At 42.1% G+C, this 27,329-nt stretch overlaps 1 protein-coding gene across 1 annotated transcript in view; it reads right to left on the bottom strand.

Annotated features, from left to right (window-relative positions):
• The window catches only part of LOC135505691 (MAM domain-containing glycosylphosphatidylinositol anchor protein 2-like), a 452,039-nt gene that overhangs the window by 30,085 nt on the left and 394,625 nt on the right, over positions 1 to 27,329 (bottom strand). The window contains exons 13-14 of the mRNA XM_064924737.1: positions 18,381 to 18,401; positions 6,970 to 7,125 (exon numbers count right to left, since the gene is read on the bottom strand). Of these exons, the coding sequence (XP_064780809.1) occupies positions 6,970 to 7,125; positions 18,381 to 18,401 (177 nt within the window). The remainder of the gene's footprint in view (positions 1 to 6,969; positions 7,126 to 18,380; positions 18,402 to 27,329) is intronic.

The following is a 27,329-nucleotide window of genomic DNA, read 5'->3' as shown; positions in this document are numbered from 1 at the left end:
TCAGCAGGTTAAAAGAGCACAAATCTCCAGGGAATGATGGCGTTATATCTCCAGGGAATGATGGTGTTATATCTCCAGGGAATGATGGCGTTATATCTCCAGGGAATGTGGCGTTATATCTCCAGGGAATGATGGTGTTATATCTCCAGGGAATGATGGTGTTATATCTCCAGGGAATGATGGTGTTATATCTCCAGGGAATGATGGCGTTATATCTCCAGGGAATGATGGTGTTATATCTCCAGGGAATGATGGTGTTATATATCCAGGGAATGATGGTGTTATATCTCCAGGGAATGATGGTGATGGTGTTATATCTCCAGGGAATGATGGCGTTATATCTCCAGGGAATGACGGTATATCTCCAGGGAATGATGGTGTTATATCTCCAGGGAATGATGGTGTTATATCTCCAGGGAATGATGGTGTTATATCTGATGGTGTTATATCTCCAGGGAATGATGGTGTTATATCTCCAGGGAATGATGGTGTTATATCTCCAGGGAATGATGGTGTTATATCTCCAGGGAATGATGGTGTTATATCTCCAGGGAATGATGGTGTTATATCTCCAGGGAATGATGGCGTTGTATCTCCAGGGAATGATGGTGTTATATCTCCAGGGAATGATGGTGTTATATCTCCAGGGAATGATGGTGTTATATCTCCAGGGAATGATGGTGTTATATCTCCAGGGAATGATGGTGTTATATCTCCAGGGAATGATGGTGTTATATCTCCAGGGAATGATGGTGTTATATCTCCAGGGAATGATGGTGTTATATCTCCAGGGAATGATGGTGTTATATCTCCAGGGAATGATGGTGTTATATCTCCAGGGAATGATGGTGTTATATCTCCAGGGAATGACGATATCTCCAGGGAATGACGGTGTTATATCTCCAGGGAATGACGATATCTCCAGGGAATGACGGTGTTATATCTCCAGGGAATGACGGTGTTATATCTCCAGGGAATGATGGTGTTATATCTCCAGGGAATGATGGTGTTATATCTCCAGGGAATGATGGCGTTATATCTCCAGGGAATGATGGCGTTATATCTCCAGGGAATTATATCTCCAGGGAATGATGGTGTTATATCTCCAGGGAATGATGGTGTTATATCTCCAGGGAATGATGGTGTTATATCTCCAGGGAATGATGGTGTTATATCTCCAGGGAATGATGGTGTTATATCTCCAGGGAATGATGGCGTTATATCTCCAGGGAATGATGGTGTTATATCTCCAGGGAATGATGGTGTTATATCTCCAGGGAATGATGGTGTTATATCTCCAGGGAATGATGGTGTTATATCTCCAGGGAATGATGGTGTTATATCTCCAGGGAATGATGGTGTTATATCTCCAGGGAATGATGGTGTTATATCTCCAGGGAATGATGGCGTTATATCTCCAGGGAATGATGGTGTTATATCTCCAGGGAATGATGGTGTTATATCTCCAGGGAATGATGGTGTTATATCTCCAGGGAATGATGGTGTTATATCTCCAGGGAATGATGGTGTTATATCTCCAGGGAATGATGGTGTTATATCTCCAGGGAATGATGGTGTTATATCTCCAGGGAATGATGGCGTTATATCTCCAGGGAATGATGGTGTTATATCTCCAGGGAATGATGGTGTTATATCTCCAGGGAATGATGGTGTTATATCTCCAGGGAATGATGGTGTTATATCTCCAGGGAATGATGGTGTTATATCTCCAGGGAATGATGGTGTTTTCAGTGGATTCTATACGTCTTTTCAGGATGATGTTATTGAATTTATATTTCATGTTTTTAAGGAAGCAATTGATTTATGTGTCCTACCTGTTTCTATGACACTGGGCCTAATTTCTGTAATACCCAAACCAAACAAAGATTCTATGATGTTAGAAAATTGGAGACCAATCACATTAATGAACAATGATGGAAAGCTACTTGCATCCATCTTTGCAGAACGACTTAAAAAATGTCTTGACCAAATCATTGATGATACCCAGTCTGGTTTTATGAAGGGCAGACATATATGTAATAATATTCGACTAGTATTGGACTTGACAGACTACATTGAGCACATTATGGAAGATAGCTTTATTCTATTTGTAGACTTTTACAAGGCATTTGATACAGTTGAACATTATTTTCTTTTTGAGACTCTGATTTGTTTGGTTTTGGTCTCAAAGTGTAATTAAGACAATTTACAATAATAGTAACAGCCCTGTTAAATTATCTCATGGATCTTCAAAGATTTGACATTAGACATGGAATTAAACAAGGATGCCCAATTTCTCCTTTCTTATTTTTATTGGTCACACAAGTTATGGCACTTCATATTAATAAGGATAGTTTTAGGGGTATTCAGATACAAGACAAAAAGATAAAATGTTCACAATTGGCTGACGACACCAATTTGTTTTTGAAATATCAGACATCTGTGTCATTGTGTTGCGTGACAAAACTGCATATTTTAGAGTGGACTTTTATTGTCCTCAGCACTGGGTGCACCTGTGTAATGATCATGCTATTTCAACAGTTTCTGGATATGGCATACCTGTCAGGGGATGGATTATCTTGGCAAATGAGAAATGCTCACTGACAGATAAGCTTTGAAATGTCTTGCGTTTATATTTTTTTCAGTGTAGCTATTATTTATTCATTTTGTACTGTTTTTGGTTAGGTACTTTTTTTAAACCCAAAGTGGATTTCTGTTCTCATTGAAAAGTGTTTCTTGTTTGTAATACTAATACAAAATGGATATCGGTACATCTACTGTTGGTATATTTTACTTTCAAAATTTCAACATAAAAACACCTGAGCCATCTTCTTGCAGGTGCACGAATAGAAAATAGAAAAATCCCTTTGAAACCTGCACACCGCTCTTGGAGAGGACTCTAGTATCTATTACAGGAAAATAGCTTCAAGAGCTTTGTCTAAATTCTGATGAATCCCACTAACAAGAGAAGGGACGATCTGAGCAGAAGGTCCAGGACCTTAAGAACAGTATACAGTTTACCCAGGGAGAGGTGGATGTCATGAAAGAAACATGCAGCAAGAGTACAACTAACTGTAAGTCCTCTCAAGACGACATCAGCACTCTCGTTGAATCATTACTACCAATGACTGGGAAAACAAACTATCTAGGGACAATCCAAGAGGAATAACATTGTTGTGGATAGCATACCAGAGTCTTCACATGAGAATTGGGCCGAGTCTGAGGAGAATGTAAGAAAAATTATCACTGAGAAGCTGGAAATAAATCTATATGAAGATTGAGGTGGAGCTCAAGCAACAGGTCTGGAAAACATGTAACCAGACTAGGTGACAGACCCAGGCCGACAGTGGTCAAGTTACTAAGGGTTAAGGACAAGATGGCAGTTCTGGAGAGAGCCAAGAACTTGAGAGGAACCAACATCTTCCTCAACGAGGACTTCTCTGAAGCTGTGCACCAGAGGTGGGAAGAATTTATCCCAGCTATGAAATCTGCCAGATAGAACAGATGGAACATTGCACCTTTATAACAAAACTGTTTGATATTGCCAATAATTTCAAGAACTATTTCACTAGTAAAATGGAAGTGAATGACAACATTGAACAGTGAACAATCATATTTTTGTATGAAATCTAATAATGAAAGAGATGGATTTATGTTTTAAATTTGGTCAATTTCATGAGGGAGAGGTGGAAAAACTATTGTTCTAATAAGCCACTAGGTATAGATAACCTTGATGGGAAACTATTGTTCTAATAAGCCACTAGGTATAGATAACCTTGATGGGAAACTATTGTTCTAATAAGCCACTAGTATAGATAACCTTGAAAACTATTGTTCTAATAAGCCACTAGGTATAGATAACCTTGATGGGAAACTATTGTTCTAATAAGCCACTAGGTATAGATAACCTTGATGGGAAACTATTGTTCTAATAAGCCACTAGGTATAGATAACCTTGATGGGAAACTATTGTTCTAATAAGCCACTAGGTATAGATAACCTTGATGGGAAACTATTGTTCTAATAAGCCACTAGGTATAGATAACCTTGATGGGAAACTATTGTTCTAATAAGCCACTAGGTATAGATAACCTTGATGGGAAACTATTGTTCTAATAAGCCACTAGGTATAGATAACCTTGATGGGAAACTATTGTTCTAATAAGCCACTAGGTATAGATAACCTTGATGGGAAACTATTGTTCTAATAAGCCACTAGGTATAGATAACCTTGATGGGAAACTATTGTTCTAATAAGCCACTAGGTATAGATAACCTTGATGGGAAACTATTGTTCTAATAAGCCACTAGGTATAAATAACCTTGATGGGAAACTATTGTTCTAATAAGCCACTAGGTATAGATAACCTTGATGGGAAACTATTGTTCTAATAAGCCACTAGGTATAGATAACCTTGATGGGAAACTATTGAGAAGGGTAGCAGACTGTATTGCCAGCCCTTTTTGATACATCTTTAACCAAAGCCTAACGGAGGGTGTGTACACAGGTGTGGAAGGAAACAAAACAGCCTAAAAAATTGTCAAGCACCCTTTGCTGGCTCTAACAACCGCCCAATCAGTTTGCTGCCTGTTCTTAGAAAACTGATGCAGAGGATTGTGTTTGGATGTTGATTAATACAGCCACCCCGCACCTCTCTGATTCAGAGGTGTTGGGTTAAATGCAAAAGAAAACATTTCAGTTGAAGGTATTCAGTTGTACAACTGACTTTTTCTTTATTTATTTCAAACTGTGCTCTTTCAAAAAAGTTCTTAGCCTATATACGTTTTACAGGCTTGTTTTGTTTCTGAGTTGTCAGTTGTCTTGTACGTCGTGGCATACTGCATACTTCGTACTTTTCAATAAACAGTATGGGCTAAATAGTACGTAGTACAATTAGTACACAGTATGCAGTTTAAGTAAGTAGTAGGCAAGCCAGATTTCGGACATGGCCGGGGTGAAACTCTGGGGTGCCAGTTTCAAAGATATGGAAAAATACTGTAGCCTGCCTTGCTTTAGATGCACTTTTGTGCACTGTGATCATGTTCCTGACCTGTCAAGATGATTTCCTTCTTGTGGATTTTCTAAATGGATAGCGGAGAAAGTTTCATGAGCGCGGTGGTGCCTTCAAGACACCATGAGATCAGTTTTTCCTTATCGTTTTTGGAGATCCTCCATGGCCGACTTACCTTTTCTTTTACGGGGGAAATATTATTTGAATGCGCAAAGACTGTAAACTGAACTGAATCAACTAAAATGAATTGAAAAGGGGAAAAGAAAGAAGAGACTTTTCATTCCAGTTTTGGGTCTCGACTAAACGTGGGCCTTAACCAAAACTAAAAGGTCATTTAAGGTTACTGCGTCATTGATGAGGATTATGGAATATTTATGTTTATAAAATGTAGACATTGAAAATATATTATTCGTGGGGGGGGTTATTCTCATTATTTCTGAAGCATATTATTTGCGTTGAGAAAATGGTTGGGTTTATTGGAATGCATATTATTTACATTGAGAAAATGTCTGGAATGCATATTATTGAATTGACAGATCACCTACTATGTTCCCATAGTTTTTTCTTGCTGTAAACCCCTTAAAAAGTATATTAAATATTATTGTTATAATGTAACAAGCCCTCAATATCCTATAATCCTTAATGAAAAAACTATGTGACGTCCATGCAGCTTGTACTGAAAGAACATTTCCACTAAATACCTATTTTCTCTCTAGTAAGATTAACCAAACACAAACCAGAGGGCAGAGACGACAGGCGAGATGGTCATGTCTCAATGTAGGAGAATCAGCAGTGAAACAAACCTCACACGGTGCAAGTCTCATTCCAGAACCCATCTACAGTCCCACTTTGGGGCAGGGGAATGTAGTTTGGACGGAGAACAAACTTTCCCACCCTCCAGTCAAAATCAAATAGAATTTCTTCTTCTGTTGAATTTGACATCAGATAATTGCAGCCCCTTAGGAATGGTGGGCTGGTAATGAAATGCTGGACAGTTTATCCCATTAGAGTGATTAAAGCCAATACATTATTTACAACTTCAGCTGCTGTTGCTCCTAGAGCTGTCTACTGCCTCTGCTGCATTCCAATAAAGACTAGATTACTGCTCACTCTCCCTCAGGACTGACACACACAGGCCAACTAGCACAATTTCTCACAGTGTGTGTGTGGGTGACTGAGTAGTGTGACGTGTGTCTAGTGTCAGATAGATTGAGTCACCATGGTTGACCGGTGTGTGTGTGTGTGTGTGTGGTTCTCCTTCAGGTCATCCTTGATTGGCCGTGCCAGCATTAAATGACTTCCTAATTCTAAATTACATTATTAGACTCAATCTGTCCTTCACTATCACCAGTGGGAGGCCTTTTATTAATTTATTTGTTCTTTCTTCCAATCTCTTTTTGTTCTCTCAGTTTTTGTGAAGCAGCCACTCACAGAAACTATTCTCTCCATCACTAAAGAAAGATACATACTTTTGTTGTCTTGTAGTCCAAGAACATCTATGTGTGCTATATTCAAACAATTTTCCTGTGTTTACATTGTAAACTGCTGTATGTTACATAGAGAGAGAGAGACTGAGAGAAAGAGAGAGTGATGAGGACCATGAAAATGAGAATGCTGAAGGTTGCTTGTTGCATGTTCCATTGTGTTGACATTGACCCATGCGTAGCGGGTTGTGAGTACAGCATCTGTGCTGAGTGGACTACCAGGGTCAAGACTAAAATAAAATTTCTAAAAGATAACATAGAAAGACAACCGTTCCAATACGCTGACGCTAACCAATTGCAAATAAGTGTAAATAACTCTAGCTAGTTAAGCTGTCTAATGTAGCTAAATGTGGGGCAAAACAATTACCGTATGACATTCTTTGTTGCATTGAAGATTCCCAAACAAAGTGCACCTAAGATCTCAATGACATCAAAACAATACATAGCTGTGTCTTCCTTCCTGGTTGGCTCACCCTGTTTGGATCCGCTGCGGTCGTCGCTAGGCCCAGTGTTGGGCGTGTACTTGGTGTCACGGGTGGCTGCACTGTGTCTCGTCCAATCAAAGTCGTCATTCTTGTCCTGCGTGAACATGCAGATGGGCTCCTCTTCGAAGCTGCAGTGGAACTCTCCTGAAGCACGGGACAAAAAACCCCCCACTGCTGTAGTCATCATAGAAATAGAAATACTAGAACCTCAACATATGTCTATGGTTTTAAAGTCTTAGATGAACGCTGCAGTAACTCTCATGAAACACAGACAGAGAAACACTGTTTTATAGTCATAACACTGTCAAAATGTAGACATAAAAAAATGTTTAACTAGATCAAATCAAATTGTATTAGTCACATGCGCCGAATACAACAGGTGTAGACTTTACTGTGAAATGCTTACTTACGAGCCCTTTCCCAACATTGCAGAGATAAAAAGTAAGACAAATATTTTCTAAATTAAAAAGGAAATAGAAACACAATAAAATAACCATGACGACACTGAACCATGAATGAATGGCGCTGGTACATTCTATAATGGGACCTGCTGTTTTATTCTTGTGTTGTTCATGTGAATAAACACATGGGTCAATGGGTACTATTAGGCATGTCTACCAATGAAACCAGTAAAGCTGAGTTCACCCAATGGATGGATTCAGATTGCTGACCATGAATCAATCTAGTGGATCATGATTGACTGCTATGAATGTCTTCAGAAAGCTGACCATGAATCAATCTAGTGGACCATGCTTGACTGCTATACAATGCATTCTATAAGAGGACATACTGTTGAAGTTAATCATGATAAAAATCAACACGGGTCGATGCATGTGTTTCAAACAATGAGAGAGCTCTTAGCCTCGCAAAGCCACCTGATCCCGCGATCTTACATTAAACATTGCACTGATATCTGTGCAGCGTTTAATGTAAGCTCGCGGGATCAGGTAGCTTTGCGAGGCTAAGAGCTATGGCTTGAGGAATGTAATCTCTGACCATGAACAACAATATTGAGCCATGAATAGTGGCAGTGCAGTATATACTGTAAGTTGAAATGCTGTTGTACTACTGTTGAAAAACACATAGGTTGTGAATCAAGTGTGGCAATGGGAAGGCCTAAGGCTAGAGTTCAGAGGTTACTGTGAGGTAACCCCAATGGTATTCTCAAAGAGATATGGCCGTCATCTCAAGTTTGAGAACGCACATGGGAGCAGGAAGGCTGACAGACATACACACACACACTTAAGAGAGCCCATTAAATAAATGTTCTAAGCCTAACACTATCATCTCTCAGACATTCATATATAACTCATTATTATAATGGCGCCGGAGGAGATACTGCCGTTTTACAGGGTCCTAACCAATTGTGCTATTTTGTGTGTTTTTTCACATTGTTTGCAACTTTCTTTGAACATAATGTTTCTACTACCGTCTCTTATGACCGAAAATAGCTTCTGGATGTCAGAACAGCGATTACTCACCTCGAACTGGACAAAGATTTTTCTTTAATGATTCTGATGAGAAGGATATATTGTTGTTCCCGGACCAGGCCCAAATCCCCGTCATTCGCATGAGGAGAAGACAGAGATACAACAGACCAAAGAGCTCCAGAGTGGCGCTGCAGTCTAAGGCACTGCATCTCAGTGCAAGAGGGGTCACTACAGTACCTGGTTCGAATCTAGGCTGTATCACATTCGGCCGTGATTGAGAATCCCATAGGGAGGCACACAATTGGCCCAGCATCATCCGGGTTTGGCCGGGGGAAGGCCGTCATTGTAAATAAGAATTTGTTCTTTTAACTGTTAGTTAAATTAATAGTTAAATTAAGGTTAAATATATAAAAATACAGGGGTGGCAGATCTGGGTCCTTTGTGAGAATGTGTTGGCAAGTGGGTAACCTGCCTCTACCATCTGGATGAGCTCTGTTCGAGACTATCCTACTAACGGGACATTAAAACCTGTAATATTTCATGTTGTGTCTGGATGACATCATGGATAATATACGGTTTTCCATATCTTAAAGGGAACATTTCGAGATTTTCTGTATGGTTAGTGAGAAAGTCCATATTGCAAATGTACCGTCCCTTACTAGACGTCCCGAAAACATTTGTAAAACTCGGGGACGGCTTCGGGCCGAGCGGCAGGGCCAGACCTACCGGGAAGTCATCAAATGAACTTTGTCGGACATTCGGTTTTCGTTTTATAAAATAATCAAATTTTGGTCATTTTTCCGCTATCCCGGAAAATCCCACAAGAGGGCATAAGCAATCATACTGCAATTTGAAAAAACATCACGAATCACGACGGGCCATATCTCGAAAACTGAAAATATTTCGAAGCCGAAACTTGGTGAGCATAGGCTTGGCATAATGGGCAGGTGGCCCCGAACAAGATGGCGTCTAGGCCTCAACGGTTTTTGAGTTATTGCCATTTTTCTGGGATTAAAGGTCCAAAATGAAAATAGAGAAATTATTTTTTCACTTCACGTCAAAGTCAAGGAGCCTCCGGTGTCAATAAAAAAAAATCAGCCATTTATCTATCATCAATTAAGAGAAATCGCACAATGACAGATTGGTGATGTTCAAATATAGGTTTTTTTTTTCAACAGTTACAGATCCAGTTGCAGGGTGTTCATACGAATATTTTTAAAGTGTGCTGCGGAGCTCTGCGAGATTTCTGTGATTTTCTATGATTTTCTGAAATAACACACACTCACTAAACCCTCCGTAAATAACTCAGTTCTTAATGTAAAGACTTAAAACTCAGGATTCTGTAAATGCATACCCCAATCAGGATATGGGTTTATTTATAGCTTCCTGTGCCAACAGGAAGTGCCTTAAATGGTGTCAAAGTGGCTGTTTCCAAGGGTTAAAAAGGTCAGATCTTTTCAAAACTTCATATGTGTGATTAGGCAACCCTCCTGAACTGTAAAATCAGTCATTTCTCCCAACAGATGTCAAAGAAAAGCTCTCACACACACACACAGCAAGGATGGAGTGACAAAGCACGGTGCTTAAAGACACAAAGAGCAGGCAATGGCATAAACATAATCCCTAGGCCGTGCCGAGTTCAACGAGATATCCCGCTTGACCGTAGCTCGCTCGGTCTAAGCGCAGCGAGCATTAGAAAAGTAGGCCCAAAATGAAGCCTGCACCACAACGTCATTTGATTTTGGGTGACAGCGGCGGAACCGTTAGGTTTAGAAGGACAATTCAAACACAGGAATGTCCCTAAGGTCCTCCCGATCTGTGCAAGCCTAACCTTGACCGTGTGGCATTAACCCTTCACAGTTAAAAGAAGGCGTTTACATCAAACAGTTTGCATTGACTTCTCTCCCCATAGGAATACATTGCCTGCTCCTCTAAATTCAACCTGAGGCCTATGTGGGTTATGAATGCCTTATGAACCTGTCTTTGATGACAGTCCATCAGGACACTATGAGGTCTACCTGTGTCGATTCTAAGCTTCCTGGACCAACCGGAAGTGCTTAAAATCACCCTGAAAGTGTATATCCATACCCTGCCTGCAATTTGATAGACATAGTGCATTGAACCCTGTGTAAATCAGTAAATTCTTAATGTAAAGACTTAAAACTCAGGATTCTGTAAAAGCATAGCCCAATGAGGGTATGTGTTGACTTATAGCTTCCTGTGTCAACCGGAAGTGCCATAATTGGTGTTTCATGGGCTGTTTCGAGGGGTTAAAAAAATCAGATCTTTCCAAAACTTCATATATGTGATTAGGCAACCCCCATGAATTGTAAATCAGTCATTGTTCCCATAAAATTTCAAAGGAAAACTAAATCACACACACACACAGCTTGGAAGTAGGGACCCATTGGGGTGCGTGGAGACATACACTCCCTGCATTAGTTAACCTTGTTGGAACTTTTAAAGAACCGTCAGACCTAGAGTTCCGAAACTTTAGAATCCTGTTCTAGACCTCAGGTCGATAGTGCGTGGTGAGTTACGGCGCTCTAGAAGGTTCTCGGACCGAGAAACAGCCTCGTACATTTGCAATGACTTCAATTCATTTTGACCATTACGAAAATGTCGACATTTAGAAATGTCCCAGAGTCACAAGACTAGGTGCATTGTGACCGTCTCGGCCCATAGAGACAGAACCCAACATTTCTGTCCAATAGCTCATTCAAGGACCCCGTAGCAAGTAATTAAAAAAAGTGGATTTTCAGCACCAATTAGGGTTTTACTCGGACACCAAATGACCTATCGAGCCGAAACTTGGGATTCGGGGTCGCCTCAGAAAGGCCTACACATAACACAAGAAATGGACCCGCAGCTAGAACGTAGCTATGTGTTTTATGTTTTTTTTATGGTTTGAACCGAAGGCGTTGTGAATTTTGGGCCAGCTCTGAAGTATGTGATACTTGGCTCCTAAACGAGTTGGGAAAAGTGGGTTTGGTGTCAGTTTGTATCAGTTTGGTGTCAGAATGATATCAAATTGACTGATGGACGGTGACTTGCTGGTGACTCTTGTCCATTTGCAATTTGTTTAAACGGTGAGGTACCATCACCAAAAGTGACATTCTGAAATCAACCCTAACGAGCGATGGAGAGGTACCAGAATCACTGCCCAGCCATACCGAGTTCATCGGGCCAGTAAATTTGGCATTCCTGCACGATTTTTATAGCATGACAAATTCGTGATGGTGAATGCCCAGTTAACCATATTGCAAATGCACAGTGATTTTGCAAGAGTGAGAAAACATAAACAAATGGACATGATGAAATCAACACCAAGAGTGATGGAAAGGGACAACAATCACTGCCCGGCCATCGCGAGTTCATCAGGCCAGTCAATTTTGCATTTCTGCAGGATTTTTGAGCATGTCAAATTTCTTATGACATTTGGCCCCCACAAAACATATGCCACTTTTTAAGGGTGTGTGAAGTTTTTTATAAAATTTAGCTATTTTTGACTTTTGACTTCCTATGAAATCATATTCCAAATGGAGAAAACTAATGCACAAGTAAAAAAAAAATATATATATATGATAATAAAATATGACTAAAGTATGTTGATACAGTTCTTATACGTGTGTAATTGACACAAAATTCAAAAGAATTTCGAAAAACGGTCAAGAAAGCACTTTTTTAGGGGTGTGTGAAGTTTTTTATGAAATTTTGCAATTTTTGACTTTTGACTTCCTATGAAATCATATTCCAAATGGAGAAAACATATGCCTTATGCGCAAGTAATAAAAAAAAAAAATTATGATAATAAAATTGGACAAAAGTATATTCATACAGTTCTTACACATGTGTAATTGACAAAAAAAGCGAAAGAATTTCGAAAAATGGTCCAGAAAGCACTTTTTTAAGGGGTGATAAGTTTTTGACAAAAAAATCATTTTTTCAAAATTTGGCTTTTGGATGTTGACTTGGGGTCCATTTCCTATATGAAAAACCAAGGTGGAGCGCACACGCCACCTGTTGGATTTTTGAAGTGTTACAACTGGCAATTGCCATATGACATTTGCAAAACATTTTGCATGAATCAACGCCGATTTGGGTGATATTGTCCATCGTGTACATGGTTTGTACTATGCCAATGTTTTCCCATTCATTTTTGTCCATTTCAGGGGGGTATTCCCTTATATGCACCGGTAAGATGAGGTGTGGTGGTGTGTGTCTATTTGTCAGTAACAGCTGGTGGAAAATGTCTAATATTAAGGAAGTCTCAAGGTTCTGCTCACCTGAGGTAGAGGTCCTCATGATAAGCTGTAGACCACACTATCTACCAAGAGAGTTGTCATCTATATTTTTCAAAGCTGTCGATTTACCATCAGAAACCAATGCCGGCACTAAGACGAGCTGTATAAAGCCATAAGCAAAGAAGAAAATCCTCATCCAGAAGTGGCGCCCCTAGTGGCCGGGGACTACAATGCAGGAAAAATCCATTTTACCTCATTTCTACCAGCATGTCACGTGCAACCAGAGGAAAAAGCTCTAGACCACCTTTATGCCACACACATAGATGCATACAAAGCTCTTCCTCGCCCTCCCTTTGGCAAATCTGACCATGATTGTATCCTGCTGATTCCTGCTTACGAGAAAAACTAAAGCAGGAAGTACCAGTGACTCGCTCAATAAGAAAGTGGTCAGATGACGTGGATACTAAACTACAGGACTGTTTTGCTAGCATTGAGGGGTATACCACCTCAGTCACTGGCTTCATCAATAAGTGCATCAATGACGCATCCCCACAGTGACCGCATGTACACGGATGTCATAAGGTGAATTCACAATTTGTGATAAGAGCCTGCAAATGACTTAAATGTAATGTAAATGTACATGTCCCAACTAGAATTAAAGGCAACATCCGCACCAAACTAAATGCTAGAGCTGTCACATTCAAGGAGCGGGACACTAATCCAGACACTTAAGAAGTCACTCTATGCCCTCAAACGAACCATCAAACAGGCAAATCGCCTGACTAAGATTAAATCCTACTATACCGGCTGACTCTTGTCAGATGTGGCAGGGCAAACTATTACAAAGGGAAACCCAGCAATGAGCTTCCCAGTGACGCGAGACTACCAAACAGGCTAAATGCCCTTTATGTTTGCTTCTAGGCAAGCAACACTGATGAATGCATGAGAGCACCAGCTGTTCCAGACAACTTTGTGATCACGCTCTCCATAGCCGATGTGAGCAAGACCTTTAAACACGTCAACATTCACAAGGCCACGGGGCCAGACGGATTATCAGGATGTGCACTCAGAGCATGCGCAGACCAACATGCAAGTTTCATCACTGACATTTTCAACCTCTACCTAACCGAGTCTGTAATACCAACATGTTTAAAGCAGACCACCATAGTCCCTGTGCCCAACAACGCCAAGGTAACCTGCCTAAATGACTACCGTCCCATAGCACTCACATTGGTAGCCATTAAGTGCTTTGAAAGGCGGGTCATGGCTCACATCAACACCATCACCCCGGAAATCCTAGACTCACTCCAATTCACATACCACCCCAACAGATCCACAGACGATACAATCTCAATTGCACTCCACACTGCCCTTTCCCACATAGACAAAATGAACACCTATGTGATAATGCTTTTCATTGACGACATTTCAGCATTCACACACCATAGTGCCCACAAAGCTCATCACTAAGCTTAGGACCCCGGGACTAAACATCTCCCTCTGCAAATGGATCCTGGACTTTCTGATGGGCCACCTTCAGGTGGCAAGGATAGGCAACAACACATCTGCCACGCTCATCCTCAACACGGTGGCCCCACGGTGTGCGTGCTTAGTCCCATCCTGTACTCCCTGTTCACTCACTCACTAACACCATCACAACACAACGGTGGTAGGCGTGGTCACCGACAATGATGAGACTGCCTGTAGCGAGGAGGTCAGAGACCTCTCCAACATGACCAAGACAAAGGAGCTGATTGCTGACTACAGGAAACGGAGGGCCGAGCACGCCCCCATTCACTTTAACAGGGCTGTAGTGAAGCGAGTCGAGAGCTTCAAGTTCCTTGGTGTCTACATCACCAGCAAACTATCATGGTCCAAACACACCCAAGACAGTTGTGAAGTGGGCACGACAATACCTATTCCCCTTCAGTAGACTGAATAGATTTGACATGGGTCCTCCGACCAAAGTCACAGACTGTTCTCTCTGCTATTGCACAGCAAGCTGTACCGGAGGGCCAAGTCTAGGACCAAAAGGCTCCTTAACAGCTTCTACCCCCATGTAATAAGACTACTGAACAATTAATTAAATGGCTACCTTGACTATTTGCATTGCTGTTAATTATCAATACATAGTCACTTTACCCCTACCTACATGTTCATATTACCTGGACTAACCTGTACCCTGGTACATTGACTCTCTACCGGTACCCCCTGTATATAGTCTCCACATTGACTCTCTACTGGTACCCCCTGTATATAGTCTCCACATTGACTCTCTACCCCCCTGTATATAGTCTCCACTCCTACTGGTACCCCTGTATATAGTCTCCTCTCTCTACATGTGTCTCCACATCTGTACCGGTACCCCCTGTATATAGCCTCCATATTGACTCTCTACCGGTACCCCTGTATATAGCCTCCACATTGACTCTGTACCGGTACCCCCTGTATATAGCCTCCATATTGACTCTCTACCAGTACCTCCTGCATATATATATATATATGTGTATATAGCCTCGTTATAGTTATTTTATTGTATTACTTTTGTTCTTTAGTTTATTTTCTTAACAATATAAAAAAAACTGCATTGTTGATTAAGGGCTTGTAAGTAAGCATTTCAATGTAAGGTCTACACCTGTTGTATTCAGCTGTTGTATTCAGAGACAAATACAATTTTATTTTATATGGAACAATATAATATGACATCAATACCATATAATCAGAAGAGATTTAGAAATAGAACTGTCCTCAAAGGGTGGGTAAAAAACAGCATTTAGATTCTGGATACAGGAGCGTGCGATAAATATTCATTGATTTATTAAAAGGTAGCTGGGAGCAGTTTGGAGTGGCGACCTCGGTGGAGGCAGGAGCTCGAGGCTTTACACGCGTAGTGGAGAGAAGATGAGGAGGAGAGGGGGAGCAAATGAGAGAGAGAGAGGAGTGAGAGAAAAAGGGAGCGTGACACACACACACACACACACACACACACACACACACACACACACACACACACACACACACACACACACACACACACACACACACACACACACACACACACACACACACACACACACACACACACACACAGAGGGAGAGAGAGAGAGAGTGAGTGTGGCCCAGCTAAGACAGCCAGAAAGAGAGAGATGGGCCTCAGCTCTTGACTCCTCTCCCCTCCAGCCTTCAGGCATGCAGATCTAAATGGGGTTCTGGCCCCTAGAGTCTCGCTGGTAATGTCAATCCACTGTAAGCTAAGCTAAATGGACCTGGGCCTTACTGGAGATAGAAGGGGGATTAGGAGGGGAGGAGTGTGGGGGGTTGGGGGGTGAGGTGATGAGGAGATGGAAAATGGGGAGGAGGACGAGGAGGGGGTATGGAGGGGAGGATCAGCAAGGAGGAGGTGTACAGATCAGATGTACAGTTTAGATAAGATTGGCTGCGATCTATAGGGGGTTTGATAATGATGCTGGTAATGATTATATTTGGGATTTGTATGCGGTAACGGCTGCTAACCCAACACGTTAACACAGCACACTTCGGCAAATGAGTGCTTGTGAAGTAGGAAGTAGTGGAGTTTTCCTGTAATAAGATACTGCAGCAGGAATGTACACGGCACCTGATTATCACATAATGTGTGAACATTGGAGAGAACACATGAAATGCATTATTAACAAGCACTATGCACATGCACACACACACCCAACCTTCACCCCATGCCCACATACACACACACCCACCCTTCACCCCATGCCCACATATACACACACACACCCACCTTTCACCCCATGCCCACATATACACACACACACCCACCCTTCACCCCATGCCCACATATACCCATGCCCACATATACACACACACACCCACCCTTCACCCCATGCCCACACACACACACCCACCCTTCACCCCATGCCCACATATACACACACACACACCACCCTTCACCCCATGCCCACATATACACACACACATTCACCCCATGCCCACATATACACACACACACCCACCCTTCACCCCATGCCCACATATACACACACACACCCACCCTTCACCCCATGCCCACATATACACACACACACCCACCCTTCACCCCATGCCCACATATACACACACACACACACACACCCTTCACCCCATGCCCACATATACACACACACACCCACCCTTCACCCCATGCCCACATATACACACACACACCCACCCTTCACCCCATGCCCACATATACACACACACCCCCACACCCTTCACCCCATGCCCACATATACACACACACACCCACCCTTCACCCCATGCCCACATATACACACACACACCCACCCTTCACCCCATGCCCACATATACCCATGCCCACATATACACACACACACCCACCCTTCACCCCATGCCCACATATACACACACACACCCAACCTTCACACCCCATGCCCACATATACACACACACACCCACCCTTCACCCCATGCCCACATATACACACACACACCCACCCTTCACCCCATGCCCACATATTCACCCCATGCCCACATATACACACACCCACCCTTCACCCCATGCCCACATACACACACACACCCACCCTTCACCCCATGCCCACATATACACACACACACCCACCCTTCACCCCATGCCCACATATACACACACACACCCACCCTTCACCCCATGCCCACATATACACACACACACCACCCTTCACCCCATGCCCACATATACACACACACACCCACCCTTCACCCCATGCACACATATACATACACCCACCCTTCACACACATACACCACACCCTTCACCCCATGCCCACATATACACACACACCCACCCTTCACCCCATGCCCACATATACACCCCATGCCCATGCATATACACACACACACCCACCCTTCACCCCATGCCCACATATACACACACACCACCCTTCACCCCATGCCCACATATACACACACACCCACCCTTCACCCCATGCCCACATATACACACACCCACCCTTCACCCCATGCCCACATATACACACACACCCACCCTTCACCCCATGCCCACATATACACACACACACCCACCCTTCACCCCATGCCCACATATACACATACACACCCACCCTTCACCCCATGCCCACATATACACACACACACCCACCCTTCACCCCATGCCCACATATACACACACACCCACCCTTCACCCCATGCCCACATATACACACACACCCACCCTTCACCCCATGCCCACATATACACACACACACCCATCCTTCACCCCATGCCATGCCCACATATACACACATGTGGGACTACGTAAAAAAGCTCTGTAATTTCAGTTCACCCGATATGAATGAAAATACCCACAAATTAAAGCTGGCAGTCTGCACTTCAACTTCCTAGTCATTGTATCAGTTCACCCGATATGAATGAAAATACCCACAAATTAAAACTGGCAGTCTGCACTTCAACTTCCTAGTCATTGTATCATTCTGAATCCAAAGTGCTGGAGTACAAAGCCAAAACAAACACAAAATGGTCACTGTCCCAATACTTTTGGAGCTCACTGTATATGGACAATTACAGTAGAAATACTCCACAGGACTCTCCACAACCAACAAGTCTCCACGTTGCTCCCAGAGCTGCTTAGCTCTGCCTCGTTCAGGTCTGAGGAATGTTCCTCATAATGTTCAGAAACATGCAGTGTTTCTGTGATGTGTCAGACTTAATGAATAAATCAAGCTGTTACTTACTCAGGTGAGGGTTGACAGGAGCTGAAAAACAAAATGGCAGAAGGAGAGGGAGAGAAAGCTATTAGTAAACAATACAATAGTGTTCCATCATTTAAACAGCACTTTGCTGACAATGGTTTGGGTTTTGTCTTTGATGTGTGCCGACTCACAATAGATCATAATGTCATAGTACACAAACAGTGTGTACCTTCATTATTAACAGAAAGATGTACTGGCTGACAATAACCTGTTGAAACTCTGGGGGCGCTATATCATTTTTGGATAAAAAGACGTGCCCGTTTTAAGCGCAATATTTTGTCACAAAAAGATGCTCGACTATGCATATAATTGGTAGCTTTGGAAAGAAAACACTCTGACGTTTCCAGAACTGCAAAGATATTTTCTGTGCGTGCCCTAGAACGTGAGCTACAGGCAAAACCAAGATGAAACGGCATCCAGGAAATGAGCAGGATTTTTGAGGCTCCGTTTTCCATTGTCTCCTTATATGGCTGTGAATGCGAGAGGAGTGAGTCAGCCCTTTCTGTCGTTTCCCCAAGGTGTCTGCAGCATTGTGACGTATTTGTAGGCATATCATTGGAAGATTGACCATAAGAGACCACATTTACCAGGTGTCCGCCCGGTGTCCTGCGCCGAAATTGGTGCGCAAAAGTCAGCTGCAAGTATTTTTCCACAGAATTCAGAGAAGAATGCAGGCTTCCACGAACGATATATCAATGAAGAGATATGTGAAAAAACACCTTGAGGATTGATTCCAAACAACGTTTGCCATGTTTCGGTCGATATTATGGAGTTAATTCGGAAAAAGTTTGACGTTGTAGGTGACTGAATTTTCGGTTCGTTTCGGTAGCCAAATGTGATGTACAAAACGGAGCGATTTCTCCTACACAAAGACGCTTTCAGGAAAAACTGCACATTTGCTATGTAACTGAGAGTCTCCTCATTGAAAACATCCGAAGCTCTTCAAAGGTAAATGATTTTATTTATTTGGTTATCTGGTTTTTGTGAAAATGTTGCGTGCTAAATGCTACTCAAAATGCTAAGCTAGCTTAGCATACTCTTACACAAATTAGTGAATTGCTATGTTTCAAAAGCATATTTTGAAAATCTGAGATGACAGGGTTGTTAAGAAAAGGCTAAGCTTGAGAGTAGGCGCATTATTTTCATTTTATTTGCGATTTTCAGAAATCGTTAACGTTGCGTTATGCTAATGAGCCTGAGGCTTTAGTCACGATCCCGGATCCGGGATGGGGAGTTTCAAGAGGATAAGAAGCATCTGGTAAAACAAGTCTGTTTCCTGATGGCCATCTTCTCAACTTCTACATTCTCTCAGAGTTAGCTGTAGAGTTTCAGTCCCCCATTGGAAATGTTAATCGACTGATAGAGAAATCATCTCCAGTGCAGCAACACAATCAGAGTAAAGATGGGAAGGGATCCAATAACACATTAAAGACATTTGAAATAAAAGAGGATACTGTACAAATCTGAAATCTGTCCGCACACACACACACACACACACACACACACACACACACACACACACACACACACACACACACACACACACACACACACACACACACACACACACACACACACACACACACACACACACACACACACACACACACACACACACACACTTCCCCCTCTTTGCTATCTCCATCTACTGTGTGAGATTGGGATTACTAAGAATAGCCCGACCACATTAATGAGCTTATAAATAAAACAGATTATCACTATTACCCTTTACTTGCCTTGCTGATGTCCTTAACCAAGGTGACTTCCACTAACAAACGCCCTAACTTAATTAAATACACTGCGAGGTATGTGAGGCACAGAATGTGAAGTGATGAGGAAAAACGTAAAATCTTGTATAACTTTTAACTAGAGTTTTTCCTGGTCAAATAGACAGGAAAACACAACCCTATAAATGATCTCCGGCAAACCACTGGTGACCTGTCTATCATACCATCCTCATCACTACAGTTACATAAACACGAGAATAACTACTGTGGTGAAATTCCACATAAAAATGGTTGCTCCAGTCCAGTACAGTGTTCCTCTATTAAAATACCTGCCAGGGTCATTATGCCCACCTTCTTTGCCTGGCTTCTTCAACATTCCTCATTGATCATTTCAGAGGGTTTAGCTCCGTGGCAAACACAGAAACGTCAAGGGTAAAAAACACGGTTTGTTTCAATATAAACCAGTTAGCCCTGCAGTAAATGTTTTGCGGAGTAAATACAATTTAAGCTGTCAGGAAGATGCATGACGTTTTAATGATCAATTCCTGTCCCTGTGAATAGATGTGATACATCAGCTCAACCTCACAACTGTGTCACCTTTACCAATGTTAGGTTCTAAATGAACCAAGTAAAAACTCACGGACGATTAGTAGAGATCAAACCAAGTTTATTCACCCACTGGGTCATAACAGCTGCATAAGACAAAGACATGGTTCCACCAACCCCAGTATACATACCCCAATTTGTGTGTGGTGTCCTCATTTCCTCTAAACATTACATCTTTATGGCTAGGCAGGAAGTTGTGGGCAATAAACTGTTCCTTCTCCCGTAATGTGACCTGACCTGGGCCCCCATTCCTCACTAAACCACCTCTCTCGCCACCCTTGTCAGTGACTGCAACCATGTGATTGTCTTTCCTTTATTCAGTACGTTCCAAGCTTAATGGCCTCCTCTATGCACATTCCTCCTACAGATAACCATTAACTTCTGGTGTAGAAACCTGACTATGGGACTCATTATTTCAAGTTTAGGAGTCAGAACCCATCACCGACAATGATTTATGGAACACAGCTACGAATTGATTTGAATCCACTCGATTAAAACAAGCAACAACAAATCATCCCCACAAAGAAAGCATGTGTAAAGGAATATTGATTAAGAACTGAAGGGCCAGTCGGGTCTCTTATACACTGGGGAAAACTGAAAGGCCTGAGCGAACGTTATAGAATATGTAATAGAACACATTTTTCTGACTCGTTGTTGCAATTTATCTACAAGGACAGCTGTTTCTCAATCCATAACAATAAAAGGGAGAAGAAAGACAGGAAATAAGAGATAGTGGAACAGAGGAAAGAGGAGAGGAAGGGGGATGGAGAGGATGATGGACTATAACTAAAAATGTCTGAAGTTGGAAAGAGGAGGGGGGAGGAAAGAGAAGAGGAAAGGAGAGGGGGGAAAAAGACAATAGACAAGAGGATGATAAGAGAGGAGAAGAAAGGAGAAGAGAGGAGAGGACAGAAGAGGAGAGAATAAAAGCAAGAAGGACAGTTTTAATCTTTCTGGAAAGTTTCACACATCACCATCACTGTAGCATGATGTACTACAGTGCTCATAAAGCCAAAACACGACCAAACTCGAAGGCAATTATTTTATAAAGAACACTCCCCTTCCCCCTCTCTTTCCCCCTTTCTCTCCACACTCCCCTTCCCCCTCTCTTTCCCCCTTTCTCTCCACACTCCCCTTCCCCCTATCTTTACCCCTTTCCCCCTCTAACTCTTTTTCAGGCCTTGCTTATGAAAATATGCTTTGTTTGACTGTTATTTGACTTGCAACCTCTGAGTCACACAGCCTCAGTTTAAATGAATGTGTGGTTCAGTCATATCTTCCCCCCTCTGCCCTTCAACACCTTCACACACACACACACACACACACACACAAGCGCACACACACACAAGCGCACACACACACAAGCACACACACACACAAGCGCACACACCCACAAGCGCACACACACAAGCGCACACACCCACAAGCTCACACACCCACAAGCGCACACACACACACAAGCGCACACACACAAGCGCGCATACACACACACACAAGCGCACACACACACACAAGCGCACACACACACACACAAGCGCACACACACACACAAGCGCACACACACACAAGCGCACACACACACAAGCGCACACACACAAGCGCACACACCCACAAGCGCACACACCCACAAGCGCACACACCCACAAACGCACACACCCACAAGCGCACACACACACAAGCGCACACACACACAAGCGCACACACACAAGCGCACACACACACAAGCGCACACACACACAAGCGCACACACATACACGAAAATGACTGTTCATCTGGGTAAGGAGTTGGGGGATGTGTTCTAGATCATCCTCTCAGCCAATCAGGGCTGTGTATGTAAATATCTTCAAATTTGATTCCTAATGCCCACACGATTAGACTGAGCATTTCAAGGGCCAAAGGAGGCTCAGGGAAATAAATGATGTTTTGGAGTTATTTTCATTAAATAAACACACACAGTAATGATTTAAAAATAATATGACAAGACTGCATGGGGTCTTTAGGAATATATTTCCATCTCTATCTCGTACAGTAATTGTTTTTTGAAAATGAAAAGTGAACCGAGTTAGCCTATGACAAGACGAAATAGGCCTAATGAAAATGAACACAGCATGCTTACAAATAATTTGGTCTGATTGTCCAGGTTTAGACGGTGAAGGGAAATGAAGACTCAAGTATTTAAATGAGTCTTTTCACACCACGGACAAGAAAGTCCAATCTCTGTAAAGAGGACGCTGTAGTTGCCAAACAATAAGTTGTGAATGTCCCATCAAAGACATTGTATTCATTGTAACACAGTCATTTGAGGTGCCTTCTTGAGCACTATAGGCTGGAAATTGTGTCATACTATGTGAACTATGGGTGCTAAGAGCTTCCAGGCAAGCTGTGAAACCCTTTCTCAATGGTACTTGTGTGCATTTCATCATTGATTCAATCAAGAATCAAGTTAGTTAGGAAGAGTGGTTAAGAGTGTATTCTTCGCTTGTACACTTGCAGGTACACTTCTTAGCAATGTCTTGTACAAATGCCCCTTACTGAATCGGTATACTCTAATGCATTACTAGACTAACTAGATTTGACAATCTGCTGGAGTTCTAGATATAAGTGGAAGCTTGGTATGTGATTACAGCCAGTGTGTCCCAAATGGCACCCTATTCACTATATAGTGCACTACTTTTGACCAGAGCCCAGCCCTGGTCAACCCAATACAGAAAAGTGGGGATTAGCCCTATATGGTCTTATATATCCAAGAAGTGATGTATTATTATATATTTAAGATCCATGAATAAATGTGACAAACAGTGCATTCGGAAAGTATTCAGACCCCTTTGACTTTTCCACATTTTGTTGCGTTAAAGCCTTATTCTAAAATGGATTAAATAGTCCCCCCCCTCATAAAAATAAACACGATACCCCATAATGACAAAACAAACACAGGTTTTTAGAAATGTTTGCACATTTATTAAAGATAAAAACACTGAAATATCACATTTACATAGGTATTCAGACCCTTTACTCAGTACTTGTTGAAGCACCTTTGGCAGCGATTAAAGCCTTGAGTCTTGAGTCTTCTTGGGTATGACGCTACAAGCTTTGCACACCTGTATTTGTGGAGTTTCTCCCATCCTGAGAGCTCTGGATTAGGTTTTCATCAAAGATCTCTCTATACTTTGCTCTGTTCATCTTTCCCTCGATCCTGACTAGTCTCCCAGTCCCTGCCACTGAAGAACATCCCCATAGCATGATGCTGCCACCACCATGCCTCACCGTAGGGATCGTATTGGCCAGGTGATCAGTGGTGCTTGGTTTCCTCCAGACGTGACACTTGGCATTCACGCCAAAGAGTTCAATCTTGGTTTCATCAGACCAGATCATTTAGTTTCTCATGGTCTGAGAGTCTTTTAGGTGCCTCTTGGCAAACTCCAAGCGGGCTGTCATGTGGCTTTTACTGAGGAGTGGATTCTGTCTGGCCACTCTAAAATAAAGACCTTATTGGTGGAGTGCTACAGAGATGGTTGTCCTTCTGGAAGGTTCTCCCATCTCTACAGAGGAACTATGGAGCTCTGTCAGAGTGACCATCGGGTTTCTGGTCACCTCCCTGACTAAGGACTTTCTCCCCCGATTGCTCAGTTTGGCCGGGGAGCCATCTCTAGGAAGAGTCTTGGTGGTTCCAAACTTCTTCCATGGAGGCTACTGTGTTCTTGGTGACCTTCAATGCTGCAGAAATGTTATAGCCAAGGTTCTGAATACTTACAGTTGAAGTTGGAAGTTCACATACACTTAGGTTGGAGTCATTAAAACTTGTTTTTCAACCACTCCACAAATTTCTTGTTAACAAACTATAGTTTTGGCAAGTCGGTTAGGACATCTACTTTGTGCATGACAAGTAGTTTTTCCAACAATTGGATTAGTTCACTTATAATTCACTGTATCACAATTCCAGTGGGTCAGAATTTTACATACACCAAGTTGACAGTGCCTTTAAACAGCTTGGAAAATTCCAGAAAATGATTTCATGGCTTTAGTAGCTTCTGAAAAGCTAATTTACATGATTTGAGTCTATTGGAGCTGTACCTGTGGATGTACTTCAAGGCCTACCTTCAAACTCAGTGCCTCTTTGCTTGACATTATGGGAAAATCAAAAGAAATCAGCCAAGATCTCAGACAAAAAAATTATAGACCTCCACAAGTCTGGTTCATCCTTGGGAGCAATTTCTAAACGCCTGAAGGTACCACGTTCACCTGTACAAACAATAGTACGCAAGTATAAACACAATGGAACCACACAGCCGTCATACCGCTCAGGAAGGAGACGTGTTCTGTCTCCTAGAGATGAGCGTACTTTGGTGCGAAATGTGCAAATTAATCCCAGAACAACAGCAAAGGACCTTGTGAAGATGCTGGAGGAAATAGGTAAAACGTATCTATATCCACAGTAAAAACGAGTCCTATATCAACATAACCTGAAAGGCTGCTCATCAAGGAAGAAGCCACTGCTCCAAAACCACCATAAAAAAGCCAGATGACGGTTTGCAAGTGCACATGGGGGCAAAGATCGTACTTTTTGGAGAAATGTCCTCTGGTCTGATGAAACAAAAATAGAACTGTTTGGCCATTGTTATCTTTGGAGTAAAAAGGGGAAGCTTGCAAGCCGAAGAACTTCATAGCAAAGGGGTGAATACATATGCATGCACAATCTTTTTATGTTTTTAGAATTTTTTTAAACAAGTTCTTTTTTCATTTCACTTCACCAATTTGGATTTTGTATCAATTACAGGTTGTAATGCAACAAAATAGGAAGTCAATTGGAAAGTAAGAATTTCACATTTGAATTGTTTGGATTGATTAAGAATTGGATGATGTATTTTCTACATTTGGGCATTACAAGTTCATCTTAAAATAACAGATGTTTAATTAGTGTGAAGCAGAGGTTGGTATAAAAACTAGAGTAATATTGTTAGAGTAGACTACAGTCGTGGACAAAAGTTTTGAGAATGACACCAATATACATTTTCAAAGTCTGCTGCCTCAGTTTGTATGATGGCAATTTGCATATACTTCAGGATGTTATGAAGAGTGATCAGATGAATTGCAATTAATTGCAAAGTCCCTATTTGCCAAGCAAATTAACTGAATCCCCAAAAATTGCTTTGCACAAAAAGGGCTTCACAGGCAAGGATATTTATGCCAGTAAGATTACACCTAAATTAACCATTTATCGGATCATCAAGAACTTCAAGGAGAGCGGTTCAATTGTTGTGAAGAAGGCTTCAGTGCGTCCAAGAAAAGTCCAGCAAGCGCCAGGACCGTCTCCTAAATTTGATTCAGCTGCGGGATTGGGGCACCACCAGTACAGAGCTTGCTCAGGAATGGCAGCAGGCAGGTGTGAGTGCATCTGCATGCACAGTGAGCCGAAGACATTTGGAGGATGGTCTGGTGTCAACAAGGGCAGCAAAGAAGCCACTTCTCTCCAGGTAAAGCATCAGGGACAGACTGATATTCTGTAAAAGGTACAGGAATAGGACTGCTGGGGACTAGGGTTAAGTCATTTTCTCTGATGAATCCCATTGCCGATTGTTTGGGGCATCCGGAAAAAAACTTGTCCGGAGAAGACAAAGTGAGTGCTACCATCATTCCTGTGTCATGCCAACTGTAAAGCATCCTGAGACCATTCGTGTGTGGGGTTGCTTCTCAGCCAAGGGAGTGGGCTCACTCACAATTTTGCCTAAGAATACAGCCATGAATAAAGAATGGCACCAACACATCCTCCAAGAGCAACTTCTCCCAACCATCCAGGAACAGTTTGGTGACGAACAAAGCCTTTCCCAGCATGATGGAGCACCTTTCCATAAGGCAAAAGTGATAACTTAGTGGCTCGGGAACAAAACATCGATATTTTGGGTCCATGGCCAGGAAACTCCCCAGGCCTTAATCCCATTGAGAACTTGTGGTCAATCCTCAAGAGGAGGGTGGACAAACAAAAACCCACACATTCTGACAAACTTCAAGCATTGATTATGCAAGAATGGGCTGCCATCAGCCAGGATGTGGCCCAGAAGTTAATTGACAGCATACCAGGGCGGATTGCAGAGGTCTTGAAATAGAAGGGTCAACACTGCAAATATTGACTCTTTGCATCAACTTCATGTAATTGTCAATAAAAGCCTTTGACACTTATGAAATGCTTGTAATTATACTTCAGTATTCCATAGTAACATCTGACAAAAATATCTAAAAACACAAAAGCAGCAAACTTTGTGTAAAAAAATATTTGTGTCATTCTCAAAACCTTGAGAACAATGTAAACATTGTCTTCTAGTAAGGAGGGAATTATCATGGTTTGGTTTCTTTTATTTTCTAAACGTTACGATGGGTGACAGTGATGAAGACATTGAGAAGTAGGTTGATGTAACCTTAATGAGTGACAGTATGTGAGTGGTAATATGTTAGTGTTTTTTTGATAGCACTACTGACGCAATATTTTAGTAATACAAGGTTCAATGATGAGTAAAGGGATTGAGCCTTGAGATTGTAAAATGATTAGCTGCGGTTGAAAGCGAGCAGGCAGTGGGACATTTGAAGTAGAGGTAATGAGATATGT

The sequence above is a fragment of the Oncorhynchus masou genome, chromosome 19 (assembly GCF_036934945.1).
Source record: "Oncorhynchus masou masou isolate Uvic2021 chromosome 19, UVic_Omas_1.1, whole genome shotgun sequence".
NCBI lineage: Eukaryota > Metazoa > Chordata > Actinopteri > Salmoniformes > Salmonidae > Oncorhynchus > Oncorhynchus masou.
The sequence above is the reverse complement of the archived record's forward strand: the minus strand, read 5'-3'. Positions and strand labels throughout refer to the sequence as shown.